Source organism: Bos indicus x Bos taurus, chromosome X, assembly GCF_003369695.1.
Source record: "Bos indicus x Bos taurus breed Angus x Brahman F1 hybrid chromosome X, Bos_hybrid_MaternalHap_v2.0, whole genome shotgun sequence".
NCBI classification, from domain to species: Eukaryota; Metazoa; Chordata; class Mammalia; order Artiodactyla; family Bovidae; genus Bos; species Bos indicus x Bos taurus.
In genome coordinates, this window is record NC_040105.1 from 76,661,723 (window position 1) to 76,681,092 (window position 19,370).

The window sequence follows — 19,370 nt, forward strand, 5'->3', positions numbered from 1 at the left end:
TATGCTGCTGCTGCTACTGCCAAGTCACTTCAGTCATGTCCAACTCTGTGTGACCCCATAGATGGCAGCCCACCAGGCTCCCCCGTCCCTGGGACTCTCCAGGCAAGAATACTAGATTGGGTTACCATTTCCTTCTCCAATTCATCAGTTATATCGGTCTATAATTTTCTTCTTTTGTGATATCTTTGGTTTTGGTATCTGGGTGATGGTGGCTTCATAGAATGAGTGTTTCTCCCTCTGCAATTTTTGGGAATAATTTGTGTTTCTCCCTCTGAGATATTTTGGAAAAGTTTGAGAAAGATAAGTTTTATCTTTTTCTAAATGTTTGAAAGACTCCACCTGTGAATCCATCTGGTCATGGACTTTTGTTATAAGTTTTTTAATTACACTTTCAGTTTCAGTCCTTGTGGTTGGTCTGTTCATATTTTTTATTTCCTCTTGGTTCAGTATGGGAAGGTTATACTTTTCTATGAATTTGCCCATTTCTTCTAAGTTGTCCATTTTATTGGCATACAGTTGCTTGTAATAGTCTCTTACAATCCTTTGTATTTCTGCATTGTCTATTGTCATATCATTTTGCTTTTTCATTCTGTTCATGGGCTTCTCAAGGAAAGAATGCTGAAGTGGTTTGCCATTCCGTTCTCCTGTGAACCATATTTTGTCAGAATTCTCCACCATGACCTATCCATCTTAGGTGGCGCTACATGGCATGGCTCAAAGTTTCATTGTATTAGGCAAGGTTGTGGTCAATGTGATCAATTTGGTTAGTTTTCTATGATTGTGGTTTTAGTTCTGTCTACCCTCTGGTGGGTAAGGATAAGAGGGTTGTGCAAGCTTCCTGATGGAAGAGACTGGCTGTGAGGAAAACTGGGCCTTGTTCTTGTGGGCAAGGTCATGCTCTGTAAGTCTTTAATCCAATTTTCTTCTGATGGGGCTGTGGGCTGTGTTCCCTCCCTGTAGTTTGGCCTGAGGCCAAATTATGATAGGGGTAATGGTAGTAATGGCAACCTTCTTCAAAAGGACTTATACCAGTACTGTTGTAGGCAGTGCCCCTGATCCCACAACAGAACTCTGTCGACACACGCCTCCACCAGAGACTCCCTAGCACACACAAGCAAGTAAGGCTCAGCCTCTTGTGGGATCACTGCTCCTTTCTCCTGGATCCTGGTGTACACAAGGTTTTGTTTGTGCTCTCCAAGGGTGTCTTTTCCCCAGTCCTGTGGAACTGCTGTAGTCAAATCCTTCTGACCTTCAAAGTTGGATTCGCTGGGGATACTCAGTCCCTTTTCCAGATCCCCAGGTTGGGAAGTCTGTTGTGGGGCCTAGAACTTTCCCAGCAGTGTGATAACTTATTTGGTATAATTGTTCTCCAGTTTGTGAGTCGCCTTCCCCGGTGGCTCTACAATGGAGCTAATGGCAACATCCTTCAAGAGGACTTATGCGCCTCCCAGAACAGCTGTTTCAGAGTCTCTCCCTCCACAGCAGGCCACTGCTGACTCATGCCTCTGCAGGAGACACTAAAATGCTCAAAGGCAGGTCTGCCTCGGTCTCTTGAGGGAGATCACTGCTCCTTTCCCTTGGAAAGGCAAAAAAGATATGACACTGAAAGATGAACTCCCTAGTTTGGTAGGTGTCTAATATACTACTGGAAAAGAACAGAGAAATAGCTCCAGAAACAATGAAGAGGCTGAGCCAAAGTGGAGACAACGCCCACTTGTGGATATGTCTGGTGATGAAAGTAAAATGCTATAACGAATTTTGCATAGGAACCTGGAATATTAGGTTGATGAATCAAAGTAAATTGGAAGTGGTCAAAGAGATGGCAAGAGTGAACACTGACATTTTAGGAATCAGTGAACTAAAATGGACGGGAGTGGGCGAATTTAATTCGGATGACCATTATACATACTACTGTGGGCAAGAATCCCTTAGGAAAAAAAAAAAATGTAATAGCTCTCATAGTCAATAAAACAGTCCAAAATGCATTATTTGGGTGCAGTCTCAAAAATGACAGAATGATCTCAATTCATTTCCAAGGCAAACCATTCAGTATCACAGTAATCCAAGTCTATGCCGCAGCCACTAATGCTGAAGAAGCTGACGTTGAATGGTTCTATGAAGACCTACAAAACCTTCTAGAACTAACACCCAGAAAATGTCCTTTTCACCATAGGGGGCTGGAATGCAAAAGTAGGAAATCAAAAGATACCTAAAATAACAGGCAAGTTGGCCTTAGAGTACAAAATGAAGCAGGACAAAGTCTAACAGAGTTTTGCCGAGAGAATGCACTGCTCAGAGCAAACACCCTCTTCCAACAACACAAGACACGACTCTACATATGAAGATCACTAGATGGTGAATACTGATATAAAATTGATTATATTCTTTGTAGCTGAAGATGGAGAAGCTCTATGCAGTCAACAAAAACAAGACCGGGAGCCAACTGTGGCTCAGATCATGAAAACTGCAAATGATCATATTAGCAATTCAAAATTAAATTAAAGAATGTAGGGAATATCACTAGGATATTCAGGTATGACCTAAATCACATCCTTTGTGAATATGCAGTGGAAGTGGGAAAAAAAAAAGAAAAAAGATTCCAGGGATGAGATCTGATAGAGTGCCTGAAGAAATACGGATGGATGTTTATAACATTGTATAGGAAGTGGTGATCAAAACCATCCTGAAGAAAAATAAATTCAAAGAGGCAAAATGGTTATCTGAGGAGGCCTTACAAATAGCTGAGAAAAGAAGAGAATGAAAGGCAAAGGAGAAAAAGAAAGATATACCCATCTGAATGCAGAGTTCCAGAGAAAGCAAGGAGAGAAAAGAAAGGCTTTTTAAGTGAACACTGTAAAGAAGTAGAAGAAAACAATAGAATGGGAAGGATTAGGGATCTCTTCAAGAAAATTAGAGCTATCAAGGGAACATCTTACGCAAATATGGGCACAATAAAGGACAGAAATGATACGGACCTAACAGAAGCAGAAGATATTAAGGAGAGGTGGCAAATATATACAGAATAGCTACACACAAAAAATATCTTAATGACCCAGATATTCACAATGGGGTGATCACTCATTTAGAGCCAAACATCCTAGAGTGTGAAGTCAAGTGGACTTTAGGAAGCATAACTACAAACAAAGTTAGTGGAGGTGATGGGATTTCAGCTGAGCTATTTCATATGCTAGAAGATGATGCTGTTACAGTGCTGCCCTCAATATATCAGCAGATTTGGAAAACTCAGGAGTGGCCCCATGTCAGCAAATAGTCAGAGGAACCAGAGATAAAATTGCCAACGTCCACTGGATCATTCATAAAGCTAAAGAATTCTAGAACAACATTTACTTCTGCTTCATTGACTACGTTAAAGCCTTTGTGTGGATCAGAGTAACTGGAAAATTCTGAAAGTGATGGGAATATCGGACCACATTACCTGCCTCCTGAGAAACTGTATGCAGATCAAGAAACTACAGTTAGAACTGGACATAAAAAAAGGGAACTGGTTCCAAATTTGGAAAGGTGTACATCAAGGCTGTATATTGTCACCCTGCTTATTTAACTTATACCCAGAGTACATCATGTGAAATGCCAGACTGGATGAAACACAAGCTGGAATCAAGATTGTGAGGAGAAATATCAAGAACATCAAATATGCAGACAATACGACCCTTAAGGCCAAAATGAAGAGGAACTAAAGAGCCTCTTGATGAAGATGAAAGAGGAGAATGAAAAGCTGGCTTAAAATCCAGCATTCAAAAAACCAATATCATGGCATATGGTCACTTCAAGGCAAATAGATGAAGAAATAATCTGAACAGTGACAGACTTTATTTTCTTGCACTCCAGAATCACTGCAGATGGTGACTATGGCCATGAATTTAAAAGATGCTTGCTCTTTGGAAGAAAAGCTGTAAAAAACCTAGACAGCATATTAAGAAACAGACATTACATTGCCTACCAAGGTCTGTATAGTCAAAGCAATGTTTTTTCCTGTAGTCATGTACTGGTGTGAAAGTTGGACAGTAAAAAAGGCTGAGCACCAAATAATTGATCCCTTGGAACTATGGTGCTGGAGAAGACTCTTGAGAGTCCTTGAACAGCAAGGATATCAAATCAGTCAATCTTAAAGGAAATCAACAATGAATAGTCATTGAAAGGACCGATGCTGAAGCTTCAATACTTAAGTCACTTGATGCGAAGAACTGACTCATTGAAAAAGACCCTGATGCTGGGAAGGATTAATGGCAAGAGGAGAAGGGGATGACAGAGGATGAGATGGTTGGATGGTATCACCAATTCAATGGACATGACTTTAAGTAAACTCCACGAGATGGTGAAGGAGAGGGAAGCCTAGCGTGCTTCAGTCCATGGGGTCGTGAAGAGTCAGTCAAGACTGAGTGGCTGAACAACAATAAATTGTCTATTGTAACTTCTTGTTTTTCATTTCTACTTTTATTGATTTTTAGTTCTCACTCTCGTTTTCCTGATGAACCTAAATAAAGGTCAATCAATCTTCCTCTCCTCAAAGAATCAGCTTTTTTTTGAGGTTTTATTGAGGTTTGCTTTCATTTTCTTCTTCTCTACTTAATTATACTTGCTCTGATCTTTGTGATTTATTTCATTCTACTCACTTTGGGCCTTTTTTGTTTTTTAACATTGAGTTTTTATTGTTCTTTCTGTAATAGCTTTCAGTGTAAGTTTAGGTTGTTTATTTCAGCTTATTCTTTTTCTTGAGTTAGGAATGTATCACTGTTAACTTCCATCTTTTGCTGTGCCCCATAGGGTTTTGGATTGTTTTAGCATCATTGTCTTTTGTCTCTAGATATATATTTTTAAATTTCCTCTCTAATTTTCAGTGATCCATTGATTCTTTAGTAATGTATTGTTTAGCCTCCATGTGCATGTGCCAGGAAATACAGTCCTTTTTTTTTTTTCATATTTTGTCCAGAAAGTACTACCATTGAAAGAAAACCATTCTGACAGAGTTCTAACAATGATTGTACTAAGCAGAACAGCTTTTTACATTCTCCCTCTCTGATGTGTCTTTAGAAGTCATCCTGACATTCTTCAGCCTTGACTATTATCTATGGGAATGTTAAGGGATCGTGCAACTTATCACTTCAATTCATTACGGTGTTACTTTTTATTACCCTTTATAGTAAGCCATTAATTTTCCATTATCGGTTTTTTCTTCTTTATTTACCAAGAATAAAATAGGGCTGTGGAGAGAAAAGACATTCATTAAAATTCTTGCATTGTAAATTTGAAACCAGCGTTAATCCTTTTTTATGCAAGATGAGAAACATATTAAGTAGCCATTTATGTTAGGGGCTCTACTTGCAGTTAACCAATATTCATAATTATATCTTGCATTGTCATAGTAAACTACGAATGGAAGCCAGAGTTTTCAGTAAAATTTAAAGAGTGATAGAGGTTGTTCATGCCTTGGTTATTTTTACTTATCTCCAGGCAGCCATGAAATTAAAAGACGCTTACTCCTTGGAAGGAAAGTTATGACCAACCTAGATAGCATATTCAAAAGCAGAGACATTACTTTGCCAACAAAGGTTCGTCTAGTCAAGGCTATGGTTTTTCCTGTGGTCATGTATGGATGTGATATTTGGACTGTGAAGAAGGCTGAGCGCCGAAGAATTGATGCTTTTGAACTGTGGTGTTGGAGAAGACTCTTGAGAGTCCCTTGGACTGCAAGGAGATCAAACCAGTCCATTCTGAAAGAGATCAGCCCTGGGATTTCTTTGGAAGGAATGATGCTAAAGCTGAAACTCCAGTACTTTGGCCACCTCATGCGAAGAGTTGACTCATTGGAAAAGACTCTGTTGCTAGGAGGAATTGGGGGCAGGAGGAGAAGGGGACAACAGAGGATGAGATGGCTGGATGGCATCACTGACTCGATGGACGTGAGTTTGAGTGAACTCCGGGAGTTGGTGATGGACAGGGAGGCCTGGCGTGCTGTGATTCATGGGGTTGCAAAGAGTCGGACATGACTGAGCGACTCATCTGATCTGATCTGAGGCCACTGTTCTGTATGTAGCAAGTTGTAAAATATATTGTAACCCGTATGTTGACAAAAAGAGTGTTGTGGGGTGAGAAGAATGATGAAAGTGACATAAAAGGATATCATTTCAAAATTAACCAAAAGGAAGTCAAAACACAAAAGATGTGCCATAAAGTCATGCAGCCATGCCAGGATGTGTGTGTATGTGTGCCTGTGTATACAAGTCAATGATTTTACCAAAACTTCACTTTTCTAGACAACACTCACTGTCTTTATATTTCATTATCTTTGCATTATACTATTCTTCTGAGCAATAAATAAAATTTCTGAATAGTATTTTAACAATAACAAAAACAAAATTCACCAGAAGGTAAGTAAGTAAATATGTTCAAACAGTTATCCTAACAGTAATAGCAAAATCCATGCCATATTTTCTCCAGGATGAATTTATCCCATTACCCAAGCCCAGCAACCGTATAGTCATTTATCTTATGAAACAGGCAAATAAACATAATACTACAATACTCTTAGATATAATTACTAGTTGTAATTAGGATGCTGTACAAGGAAAATTGGTGGAATATTACTAAAACATATATATATATATATATATATATATATATATATATATATATATTTATGTATTTATTTATTTATTTTTTTATCTCGTGGCTAAGTGGTAAAGAATCCGCCTGCCAGTGAAGGAGATGCAAGTTGAATCCTGGGGTTAGGAAGATCCCCTGGAGAAGGAAATAGCATGCCACTCCAGTATTCTTGCCTGGGAAATCCCATGGGCAGGGGAGCCTGGTGGGCTACAGTCCATGTGGTCACAAAAGAGTTGGACACAACTTAGTGACTAAACAACAACAGCAATAACAACAAATTTCTTTTAAGTTCAATAACATATAAATTGGGCACTTCCAAGACTTTGCTGCTCTATTTTATTAAATATAAATACCTGAAGTATTTAGAGGTCAGAATTTCAACTTTGCACAAAGTTGTACTTAATGTCCTCTAATAGCTGTGGCTTCCTGGAACCAACAACTTGCAGTTTTGTAAGGGAGATTTGTTTCTTCTTGCTTTCCCCACTCCTTACTTCTCAATTTGTTCACTGGTTTCTAATCTCTCCAGAATTAAAGTAGAGGTAAGAGAATGAGAGGCTAGGGCTGGGAAGGGAAAGAGTCCAGGAAAGCTCTTACTTAATTAGCACTGTCACTTGCCTTTATGCTTTCCAGTCTGCCTGATGTTTATTGAAGTTATTCTGTGTACACTGTTAAAGGGATTTGCAAATTGTGAAAAATGTTCCCATACTCTTAAAGAGTTGATAATTAAATTTAGAAAAGAAGGCCTGATAGCCTAATTAGGAAAATAAGATATACAAGGAAATGAAAGGATCAGATGAGGTTCTGTTTTGTTTTATCTACTAACACTGCCCAACTATAGGTTTATCAAATGAAGAAACAACTTAATACTATCTCACTACTGTTCCTTGTCCCATTCCTAATACAATCATGAAAGTTTAGCTTCCATTCTTTTCTTCCAGCCTGCCCCCATTTTCTTTTCCCCATCCATGTGGTCAAATATAAGGATTCAGATGTGCAATGATCTGCAAAAGAATTTGTGTGGGAAGATAGTCATACTCTTGTGTAAAGAAGGCTAAAATTATCCATAAGATTTCACATATAAAATTTGAATGCAATTGGATTCTGAAAACTGGAAAAAGTTTAATTAGAGGTGAAGGTAGGGGTACTACAATCAAAGGAATCAATATGAAGATAAAATGAGGTTTTATTTTCTCCCAATCTGAGGGTTGTCTTTTCACCTTGATTATAGTTTCCTTTGCTGTGCAAAAGCTTTTAAGTTTAATTAGGTCCCACTTATTTACTTTTGGTTTTATTTCCGTTACTCTAGGAGGTGGGTCATAGAGGAACTTGCTTTGATTTATGTCACTGAGTGTTCTGCCTATGTTTTCTTCTAAGAGTTTTATAGTTTCAGGTCTTATATTTAGGTCTTTAATCCATTCTGAGTTTATCTTTGTGTGTGGTGTTAGGAAGTGTTTTAATTTCATTCTTTTACATGTAGCTATCCATTTTCCCAGCACCATTTATTGAAGAGACTGTATTTGCCCCATTGTATATTCTTGCCTCCTTTGTCAAAAATAAGGTACACATATGTGCATGGATTTACTTCTGGGCTTTCTCTCTTGTTCCATTGGTCTATATTTCTGTTTTTGTGCCAGTACCATGCTATCTTGATGACTGTAGCTTTGTAGTATAATCTGAAGTCAGGAAAATAATAGCAAATGAAGCCACTGTCAAACAATTAATTTCCAAAATATACAAGCAGCTCATACAACTCCATACCAGAAAAATAAACAACCCAATCAAAAAGTGGGAAAAAGACCTAAACAGACATTTCTCCAAAGAAGACATACAGATGGCTAACAAAGACATGAAAAGATGCTCAACATCACTCGTTATTATGCAAATCAAAACTACAATGAGATAAAACCTCACACCAGTCAGGATGGCCATCATCAAAAAGTCCACAAACAATAAGTGCTGGAGAGGGTGTGGAGAAAAGAGCTGTGCAACAGCTCTTGCACTGTTGGTGGGAATGAAAATTGATACAGCTGCTATAGAAGATGGTATGGAGGGAGATTCCTTAGAAAACTAGGAATAAAACTAGCATATGACTCAGCAATCCCACTCCTAGGCATATACCCTGAGGAAACCAAAATAGAAAAAGACACATGTATCCCATTATTCATTACAGCACTATTTACAATACCTAGAACATGGAAGCAACCTAGATGTCCATCAACAGGTGAATGCATAAAGAAGTTGTGGTACGTATATGCAATGGAACATTACTCAGCCATACAAAGGAACACATTTGAGTCTGTTCTAAGGAAGTGGATGAACCTAGAACCTATTATACCCAGTGAAGTAAGTCAGAAAGAGAAAGATAAATATCATATTCTAACACATATATACGGGATCTAGAAAAAATGATATTGAATAATTTAATTACAGGGCAGCAGTGGAGAAACAGGCATAGAGAATAGACTTATGGATATGGGGAGAGGGGAGGAGAGGGTGAGATGTATGGAAAGAGTAACGTGGAAACTTACATTACCAAATGTAAAATAGATAGCTAATGGGAATTTGCTGTATGGTTCAGGAAACTCAAACAGGGGCTCTGTATCAACCTGGAGGGATGGGATAGGAAGGGAGATGGGAGGGAGGTTCAAAAGGCAGGGGATATATGTATACCTATGGCTGATTCATGTTGAGGTTTGACAGAAAACAACAAAATTCTGTAAAGCAATTATCCTTCAATTTAAAAATAAATAAATAAAAAGAATGAGCTTGATTCATTGGTATAACAATTAAGACACTGGCTGGCTGAAGGATGAAGTTCTGGTTTGGAGTGAATTTAATTCATTTAGTAAACATTTAATGAACATCTACTATATACCGGTTATAAGATTTAGGTAAAAGAGATACAAAGAGAATAAAGACGTGGTCCTTGCCCCTTTGGACCTCAACTCTTATATGTTGTAACAGCCTCAATTTCCCAATCTCAAAATGAAGAGATTGGAGTACATGTTGTTTAAGACAATATCCAACTTATATATTATCTGATTCCTCTTTTAAAAAATCAACCTAGGCAAGTATGTATGACTTATGACATATTTATAGCTTTACATTTTAAATATATATATATATATCAAATTGAAGTATTTACTGGGGATAAAATACACATTTGGTACCAGCATGAATATGGATTTTTATCTATAAGTTTTTTCAGGTCATTAAAATTGTAAGAGATTTTGCTCTTTAACCATTTAAATCACTGTGTTTTTCCATGACCCTTTAGCCTAAAACCAATGTTATACTTAATTATTTTAAATATTCTTTGGAAAAGTTTGAGAATTGCTTTTATGCCCACGTACTCATCAGTGATAAATATTAATGTAGTTCTACTATATATACTTAGAATTGTGCTAAGTGATGGAGATTCATGTGTGTATGTGTGTATACAGTGGTGTGTGTATATATATATATACACACACACACACACACATATATGGTGGCTTAGCCACTAAGCCGTGTCTGACACTTGCAACTCTGTGGACTGCAGCCTGCTGGGCTCTTCGGTCCATGGACTTCTCAGGCAAGAATACTGGAGTGGGTTTGCCATTTCCTTCTCCAGGGGATTTTCCCGACCCAGGAATTGAACCTGGGTCTCCTGCATTGCAGGCAGATTCTTTACCAACTGAGCTACGAGGGAAGCCCATATAAACTCATGGATGGGAACATATGCTCTTGTAACCATCCATGAATTTTATTAATAGGTAAAAAGGTAGTTTATCAGCTCCTATTTATAATTCTTTTTTTTCTTAACTTAAGGTTTTCATTTCCCTTCTTAACTCTTACTAATATTTTAGAATCAAATTCCATATATTAAATCTGTTAAGATAAAATTCAGCAGAGTAAATTTTAAAGATCTTATTGGCTTTATTCTTTCTAAGACATTAGACAAATTCATCATAAGATTTGTTTATTCATTAGCATTCCATAACAGTAGATAACACGAACTTACCTGACTAATAAACCTCAGAAGAATAAAAGATGTATGTAAAAATTATTTTTCATGTTGACAACTGTAAAGACACATCTATTTTAATTAATAAATCTGGGCTTCCCAGGTGGTGCTAGAGGTATAGAACCTGCCTGCCAATGCAACAGAAATAAGAGACACAGGTCAGTCCCTGAGTGGGGAAGATCCTGTGGAGAAGGGCATGGCCACCCTCTCCAGTATTCTTAGCTGGAGAATCCGATGGAGAGAGGAGTCTTGTTGGCTACACAGTCCATAGTGTCACACAGAGTCGGACATGACTGAAGCCACTTAGCACACACACACACACACAAGCCAGTCTTGATACTGAGTATTTTCCCAGGCCACATGAACTTGAAGCATTTGGGTTTATTTCTAATATATTCCTGAGAATTTTATGACTGCTTAATTTGTATAAGCTCTTACTGTTCTTTGAATTAATTGAACATAGCTCTTTTATAAGTTAATTTGGCAATACCATTACGAGTCAGAAGAATATTTCACATTACAGCATACATATACAGACACACATGGGCTTCCCCAGTGGCTTAGTGGCAAAGAATCTGACTGCAGTGCAGGAGACATGGGTTCAATACCTGGGTCGGGAAGATCCCCTGAAAGTGGGCATAGCAACCCACTCCAGTATTCTTTCTTAGAGAATCCCATAGACAGAAGAGCCTGGAGGGCTATAGTCCATAGGGTCACAAAGAGTCAGATACAACTGGAGGGCTATAGTCCATAGAGTCAAAAAGAGTCAGACACGACTGAAGTGACTTGAGCATACATGCATACAGACACACATAAATAAGCAAGCACAAGCTGAGATCTTATAGCTTTTATTTTAATGTTTTCAGCCGTTATGTCAGTACCTGCTCACATGGCTAAAGCTTTTTAAAAGCTCTTATTTTGGAGAAGACACTTAAGATTTTTTGTATCTTGTAAAGTTTTTTTTTTTTTTTTTGTATTTTTTATATAAAATATTTTTTAAAATATTTTTGTATCTTGTAAAGTAATCTTATGGAAGCGGTGAACTAGATTTGGGGCAAGGAAACCTCTGTAGCAGTTTATATATATATATATATATATAATCAGTTCAGTCACGCATGTCTGACTATTTGTGACCCCATGGATTTCAGCACACCAGGCTTCCCTGTCAATCACCAACTGCTGGGGCTTGCTCAAACTCATGTGCATTGAGTTGGTGATGCAATCCAACCATCTCATCCTCTGTAGTTCCCTTCTCCTCCTGCCTTCAATCTCTCCGAGCTTCAGGGTCTTTTCCAGGGAGTTAGTTCTTCAGATCAGGTGGCCAAAGTATTGGAGTTTCAGCTTCAGCATCAGTCTTCCAATGAATATTCAGTACTGATTTCCTTTAGGATTGACGGGTGTGATCTCCTTGCTGTCCAAGGGACTCAAGAGTCTTCCCAAAAACCACAGTTCAAAAACATCAATTCATTCAGTTCATTTCAGTTCAGTCACTCAGTTGTGTCCACCTTTTTGCGACCCCATGAACCGCAGCACGCCAGGCCGCCCTGTTCACCACCAACTCCCAGAGTTCACCCAAACCCATGTCCATTGAGTCAGTGATGCCATCCAACCATCTCATCCTCTGTCCCCTTCTCCTCCTGCCTTCAATCTTTCCCAGCATCAGGGTCTTTTCAAATGAGTCAGCAATGCTCATCAGGTGGCCAAAGTATTGGAGTTTCAGCTTCAGCATCAGTCCCTCCAATGAACACCCAGGACTGATCTTCTTTAGGATGAACTGGATGGATCTCCTTGCAGTCCAAGGGGCTCTCAAGAGTCTTCTCCAACACCACAGTTCAAAAGCATCAATTATTTGGCACTCAGCTTTCTTTATAGTCCAACTCTCACGTCCATACATGACCACTGGAAAAACCATAGCCTTGACTAGACGGACCTTTGTTGGCAAAGTAATGTCTCTGCTTTTTAATATGCTGTCTAGGTTGGTCATAACTTTCCTTCCAAGGAGTAAGCGTCTTTTAATTTCATGGCTGCAATCACCATCTGCAGTGATTTTGAAGCCCAGAAAAATAAAGTCAGCCACTATTTCCACTGTTTCCCCATCTATTTGCCATGAAGTGATGGGACCAGTTGCCATGATCTTTGTTTTCTGAATGTTGAGCTTTAAGCCAACTTTTTCACTCTCCTCTTTCACTTTCATCAAGAGGCTCTTTAGTTCTTCTTCACTTTCTGCCATAAGGGTGGTGTCATCTGCATATCTGAGGTTATTGATATTTCTCCTGGCAATCTTGATTCCAGTTTGTGCTTCCTTCAGCCCAGCGTTTTTCATGATGTATTCTGCATATAAGTTAAACAAGCAGGGTGACAATATACAGCCTTGACATACTCCTTTTCCTATTTGGAACCAGTCTGTTGTTCCATGTCCAGTTCTAACTGTTGCTTCCAGACCTGCATACAGGTTTCTCAAGAGGCAGGTCAGGTGGTCTGGTATTCCCATCTCTTTCAGAATTTTCCACAGTTTATTGTGATCCACACAGTCAAAGGCTTTGGTATAGTCAATAAAGCAGAAATAGATATTTTTCTGGAGCTCTCTTGCTTTTTTGATGATCCAGAAGATGTTGGCAATTTGATCTCTGGTTCCTCTGCCTTTTCTAAATCCAGCTTGAATGTCTGGAAGTTCTCTGTTCATGTACTGTTGAAGCTTAGCTTGGAGAATTTTGAGAATTGAATTGAAAGAAATGAAATGAAGTCACTCAGTTGTGTTTGACTCTGTGTCCCCATGGACTGTAGCCTACCAGGCTCCTCCGTCCCTGGGATTTTCCAGGCAAGAGTACTGCAGTGGGTTGCCATTTCCTTCTCCAGGGGATCTTTCTGACCCAGGGATCAAACCCAGGTCTCCTGCATTGTAGGCTGACGCTTTACCATCTGAGCCACCAGAGTAGTCTTTGCTGGTATGTGAGATGAGTGCAATTGTTCAGTAGTTTGAACATTCTTTGACATTGCCTTTCTTTGGGACTGGAATGAAAACTGATCTTTTCCAGTCCTGTGGCCACTGCTGAGTTTTCAAATTTTCTGGCATATTGAGTGTGCCACTTTAACAGCATCATCTTTTAAGGATTTGCAATAGCTTAGCTGGAATTCTATCACATCAAATAGCTTTGTTCATAGTGATGCTTCCTAAGGCCCACTTGACTTCACATTCCCAGATGTCTGACTCTATTTGAGTGATCACACCACTGTGGTTATCTGGGTCATTAAGATCTTTTTTGTATAGTTCTTCTTTGTATTCTTGCCACCTCTTCTTAATATCTTCTGTTTCTTTAGGTCCATACTATTTCTGTCCTTTATCATGCCCATCTTTGCATGAAATATCCCCTTGGTATCTCTAATTTTCTTGAAAAGATATCTAGTCTTTCCCATTTTATTGTTTTCCTCTATTTCTTTGCATTGATCTAAACATAGGGAGGCTTTCTTGTCTCTTCTTGCTGTTCTTTGGAACTCTGCTTTCAGATGGGTATATTTTTCCTTTCCTCCTTTGCCTTTCACTTTTCTCAGCTATCTGTAAGACTTCCTCAGATAATCATTTTGCCTTTTTTTCATTTCTTTTTTTTTCAGGATGATTTTGATCACCACCGCCTGTACAGTGTTATGAACATCCATCCATAGTTCTTCAGTCACTCTGCCCATGAGATCTAATCCCTTGAATCTATTTGCCACTTCCACTGTATAATTTTAAGGGATTTGATTCAGGTCATACCTGAATGGCCTATAGGTTTTCCCTATGTTCTTCAATTTAAGTCTGAATTTTTGCAATAAGGAGTTCATAATCTGAGCCACAGTCAGCTCCTGGTCTTTTTTTGTGCTGACTGTATAGAGCTTCTCTATCTTCGGCTGAAAATATTATAATCAATCAGATTTCGGTATTGAACATCTGGTGATGCCCATGTGTAGAGTCGTCTCTTGTGCTGTTGGAAGAGGGGGTTTGCTATTCTGGGTGATAGCTAACTTTTTCTTAGGTTTTCTGCCTTTTCCAAAATTTCCATGAATATGTGTACTTTTTCAGGAATAAATTGACCTTTTTTATCTCGTTTTATTTCTCACTCATCTGCACTTTGCCCATACGACAATTGAGAGGACCTAAAAAATTAAGTCCAGTTTTATGCTTTGATAATACACAGTTAACTCACTCTGCAAACATATAAGTATATTTTTCATCTTTTGGTGAGTCATGTTGTATCTCTCTCTGAATACAAATAGGAATATATATGTACATGCATATATATTATATATTCATTTTTTAAACCTGAAAATTATGTCAATTACATGTTAGAACTGAAATAGTGATGCTGATATGATTTTCATATATTTTTTCTTTTCTAGTGCAAGGGTGTGACTAAAATCTATCATTACATAATTGCTCTGCCACCTGATCTTACAGAACTGGAAACACAAATTGCAGAAGTTATTACCCCTGAAAAGAAGTCATGTAATGTGCAAGTGGTAAGCAATTTTTAAGAAAAGATTTACCATTAAACTAAATTATTTAGTGAAGATTTGTAAATATCAATCAAATTCTCTCTAATTTAACACAGAAGTGGGTATTATGTGTTTTTTTTTTGGTTTCCTTTTAATGTCTCTAAATATATAGTTGATACTTGAACAACACTGGAATTAGGGGTACCAACCCTCCATGCAGTCAAAAACCCACATATAACTTTGCAGTCTGTTCTCTATATCTACAGTCTCACATTCATAGATTCAAACAACCATGGATAGTGTGGTACTGTAGTGCTTATATACTGAAAAAATGATTGCACATAGGTGAACCTGTGCAGTTCAAACCCATGTTCAAGGGTCAACTGTATACAGTATATAAGATGATGTGATCATGTCTGGCTTTTCAGTATAGTCATTATGCTAATTTTAGGTGACTTTATTATATACCATTGAATTCATATATCATGATTTATTTAATCATTCAATTGTCATTGGATTATTTAGAATGTTGCCATTTTCATGTGTTAAAAGTAAAACTGATATAATGGTCTTTTAAAGTATAATGTATTTTAACCATTCAAATAATATATTTGAATATATTTATATGATTCTGATAATAATAACAGAATATACTGTTGTCTTCCCTGGAAGCTCAACTTATAGAGAATCTGCCTACAATGCAGAGAGACCCTGCTTTAATTCCTGGGTCAGGAAGATCCACTGAGAATGGATAGGCTACCCATGCCAATATTCTTGGGTTTCCTTAGTGGCTCAGACAATAAGGAATCCACCTGTAATGCGGGAGACCTGAGTTGGGAAGATAACCTGACAAAGGGAATGGCTACCCACTCCAGCATTCTTGCCTGGAGAGTCCCCATGGACAGAGAGCCTGGCAGGCTATAGTCCATGCGATTGCAAAGAGTCAGACACAGCTGAGTAACTTTCAGTTTCACTTTCACAATTGTTTTAGGATTAATTGTATTGTTAAGTTACTTACCAGAAGAATTCTATCAAACTAAACCCTGTATTTTCAGAGTATTGAATTTTATCTCTTTTTCTAATTCTTGCTAGAATTGTAAAATCAAACCTCATTTTTGTTTTAGTGTGGGTTTAATTGTTTGAGCATTTTTATTATATGCTATATTTTTCTCCTAATTTCCTTTTCTTTACCTTTATTATTTAATTTTTCTAACTTGAAATTGCCTGTTAATTAATATAAAATATAAGAATGCCAAAGGAAAACATTTATTTGTTTTAGTCATAAACAATACTTGTGTATTTTCTTCCAATATTTTTTCTATTCATATTTTATATATTTGTGACATACCACATATATAACTTGATCACATGAACATATCATGATTTACTTGATTTTGTTTTACTTGTTGGCATTCAAATTACTTCAAGCTTTTGTTATTTTACTGTTATATATACTGTTCTGATACATATAATTGAGCATCTTTGTACCTAAAGCTCTTAATGCTTAGTTGTTGAGACATGCAATTACTGGTCCAAAGGTTATGAACAGTTCCAAGTTTGTAATATATACTGAAAATTTGCTTTCTAAAAGATTGTATCAGTTTGTGCTTTTACTATTTAAACAAATAGAATTATTCAGGTGAAAAACAGTCATAATCATAATCCTAGTCATATCTTGTTTCTTTTACAATTAATGAGGTTTAACATTTTCCATTATATTTATTAGCTATTTTCCCTTCCTTTTTCCTAAATTTCCTGTTCATAGTCCTTGCCCACTTAATTAAGGGGATCTTAGAGGTAACTTATGTGTATTTTATGTTAATTACATGTCCCAAGTTTATTGTAAAGATTTGCACAATAAACTGAGATATAGAATCTTTTAAGTTCAGAAATAAGCTCGATAAAGTCAGCTTGCCTATTTTAAGTGCATTATTTTTGCCCACTTACCGTATGATTACATCTGTCATAGTATTTACTGAATTTCCTGTACTTTTAAAAATTGATATAGTAATGACTTAAATCTTAAAGCAAAGGCAAATAACTTCACATGTGCTCCAACAGAAAACATCATTTAACATTAATTTTTAAAGCTATAATTTGAAGTAACCCTTCATATGTCATGCTTCTATTATCAGAATCATTTTCATCTAAGTCTTTATTTTAATCTATGTAAACATAGCAAAATCATTATTACGGCTGCATGACAACCTTATCTTAGCATAATGACTTAATGAAAAAGAGAAAGTGGAGTTTTTTAGTACAGAATTGTTTGTCTTGAAATAGCTAATTACCTGGAAAAAAAAAAAGGATATACCTTTGAAATGGAAATTTTTATTGTTCAATTTGATCAAGGATGCCATTAAACTGTAAGCTGCATGCGAAAAGAATGTGACATTTTATGCCAATGGCGAAGTTCAAAATTAGTGATTTAAAATATCAAATAATAATCTGTCTCTCAGTTGTAGAATTATACAGAATAGAATTTTAACCTTATTATGCAAAATATACAAATCCAAAACACATGAGGGAATAAATTTCATAAACAAAGAAAGCAAGTAAATTGGAACAGCAGTAGAATTTAGTGTTAGGATTAATTAGCTTTTTTGAAATCCCTACTTTACCACAAATTGCCTAGATGTGAACTTGAACAAGTCATATTTCCTCTCTAAAGCTCAGTTTCTACTCTGTAAAATGCAGAGCTTGACTGAATGACAACTGAGGTCACATATAGCTATATAAATCTAATATGGTTTCACAGGTCCAGTTCAGTTCAGTTCAGTTCAGTCGCTCAGTCGTATCTGACTCTTTGCGACCCCATGAATCGCAGCACGCCAGGCCTCCCTGTCCATCACCAACTCCCGAAGTTCACTCAGACTCACGTCCATCGAGTCAGTGATGCCATCCAGCCATCTCATCCTCTGTCATTCCCTTCTCCTCCTGCCCCCAATCCTTCACACCATCAGAGTCTTTTCCAGTGAGTCAACTCTTCGCATGAGGTGGCCAAAGTACTGGAGTTTCAGCCTTAGCATTATTCCTTCCAAAGAAATCCCAGGGCTGATCTCCTTCAGAATGGACTGGTTGGATCTCCTTGCAGTCCAAGGGACTCTCAAGAGTCTTCTCCAACACCACAGTTCAAAAGCATCAATTCTTCTGCCCTCAGCTTTCTTCACAGTCCAATTCTCACATCCATACATGACCACTGGAAAAACCATAGCCTTGACTAGATGGACCTTTGTTGGCAAAGTAATGTCTCTGCTTTTCAATATGCTATCTAGGTTGGTCATAACTTTTCTTGCAAGGAGTAAGCGTCTTTTAATTTCATGGCTGCAGTCACCATCTGCAGTGATTTTGGAGCCCAAAAAAATAAAGTCTGACACTGTTTCCACTGTTTCACTGTCTATTTCCCATGAAGTGATGGGACCAGATGCCATGATTTTTGTTTTCTGAATGTTGAGCTTTAAGCCAACTTTTTTTGACTCTCCTCTTTCTCTTTCATCAGGAGTCTTTTTAGTCCCTCTTCACTTTCTCTCATAAGGGTGGTGTCATCTGCATATCTGAGGTTATGGATATTTCTCCTGGCAATCTTGATTCCAGCTTGTGTTTCTTCCAGCCCAGCATTTCTCATGATGTACTCTGCATAGAAGTTAAGTAAGCAGGGTGACAATATACAGCATTGATGTACTCCTTTTCCTATTTGGAACCAGTCTGTTGTTCCATGTCCAGTTCTAACTGTTGCTTCCTGACCTGCATATAGGTTTCTCAAGAGGCAGGTCAGGTGGTCTGGTATTCCCATCTCTTTCAGAATTTTCCACAGTGTATTATGATCCACACAGTCAAAGGCTTTGGCATTGTTAGTAAATGCCAAAGAATGCTCAAACTACTGCACAATTGCACTCATCTCACATGGTAGTAAAGTAATGCTCAAAAATCTCCAAGCCAGGCTTCAGCAGTACATGAACTGTGAACTTCCAGATGTTCAAGCTGGTTTTACAAAAGGCAGAGGAACCAGATATCAAATTGCCAACATCCTGTGGATCATCGAAAAAGCAAGAGAGTTCCAGAAAAACATCTATTTTACAGGCCCACAGTTTTATATTTCCCAGAGTGGCCTTGCAAAGAAATCATTAACTAGTACACATATTCTGCTCAGTGGCTAACTGATTCCTAACATAGAAATGGATTGAATATTACCGACTTTTATTAAAATGTTTGCTTGGGGCTATAGATTCTGATATGTTGGGGACAGAGGGAGGGTATTAGGAGTTTGAAG

General features: G+C 37.7%; 1 protein-coding gene across 6 annotated transcripts in view; it reads left to right on the plus strand.

Moving 5' to 3' along the window:
- LOC113887278 overlaps positions 1-19,370 on the plus strand; it is a 463,883-nt gene that overhangs the window by 218,662 nt on the left and 225,851 nt on the right. For all 6 annotated transcript variants that reach the window (XM_027534327.1, XM_027534322.1, XM_027534325.1 and 3 more), the window contains one exon: positions 15,005-15,124. In XM_027534327.1, the coding sequence (XP_027390128.1) occupies positions 15,005-15,124 (120 nt within the window). The remainder of the gene's footprint in view (positions 1-15,004; positions 15,125-19,370) is intronic.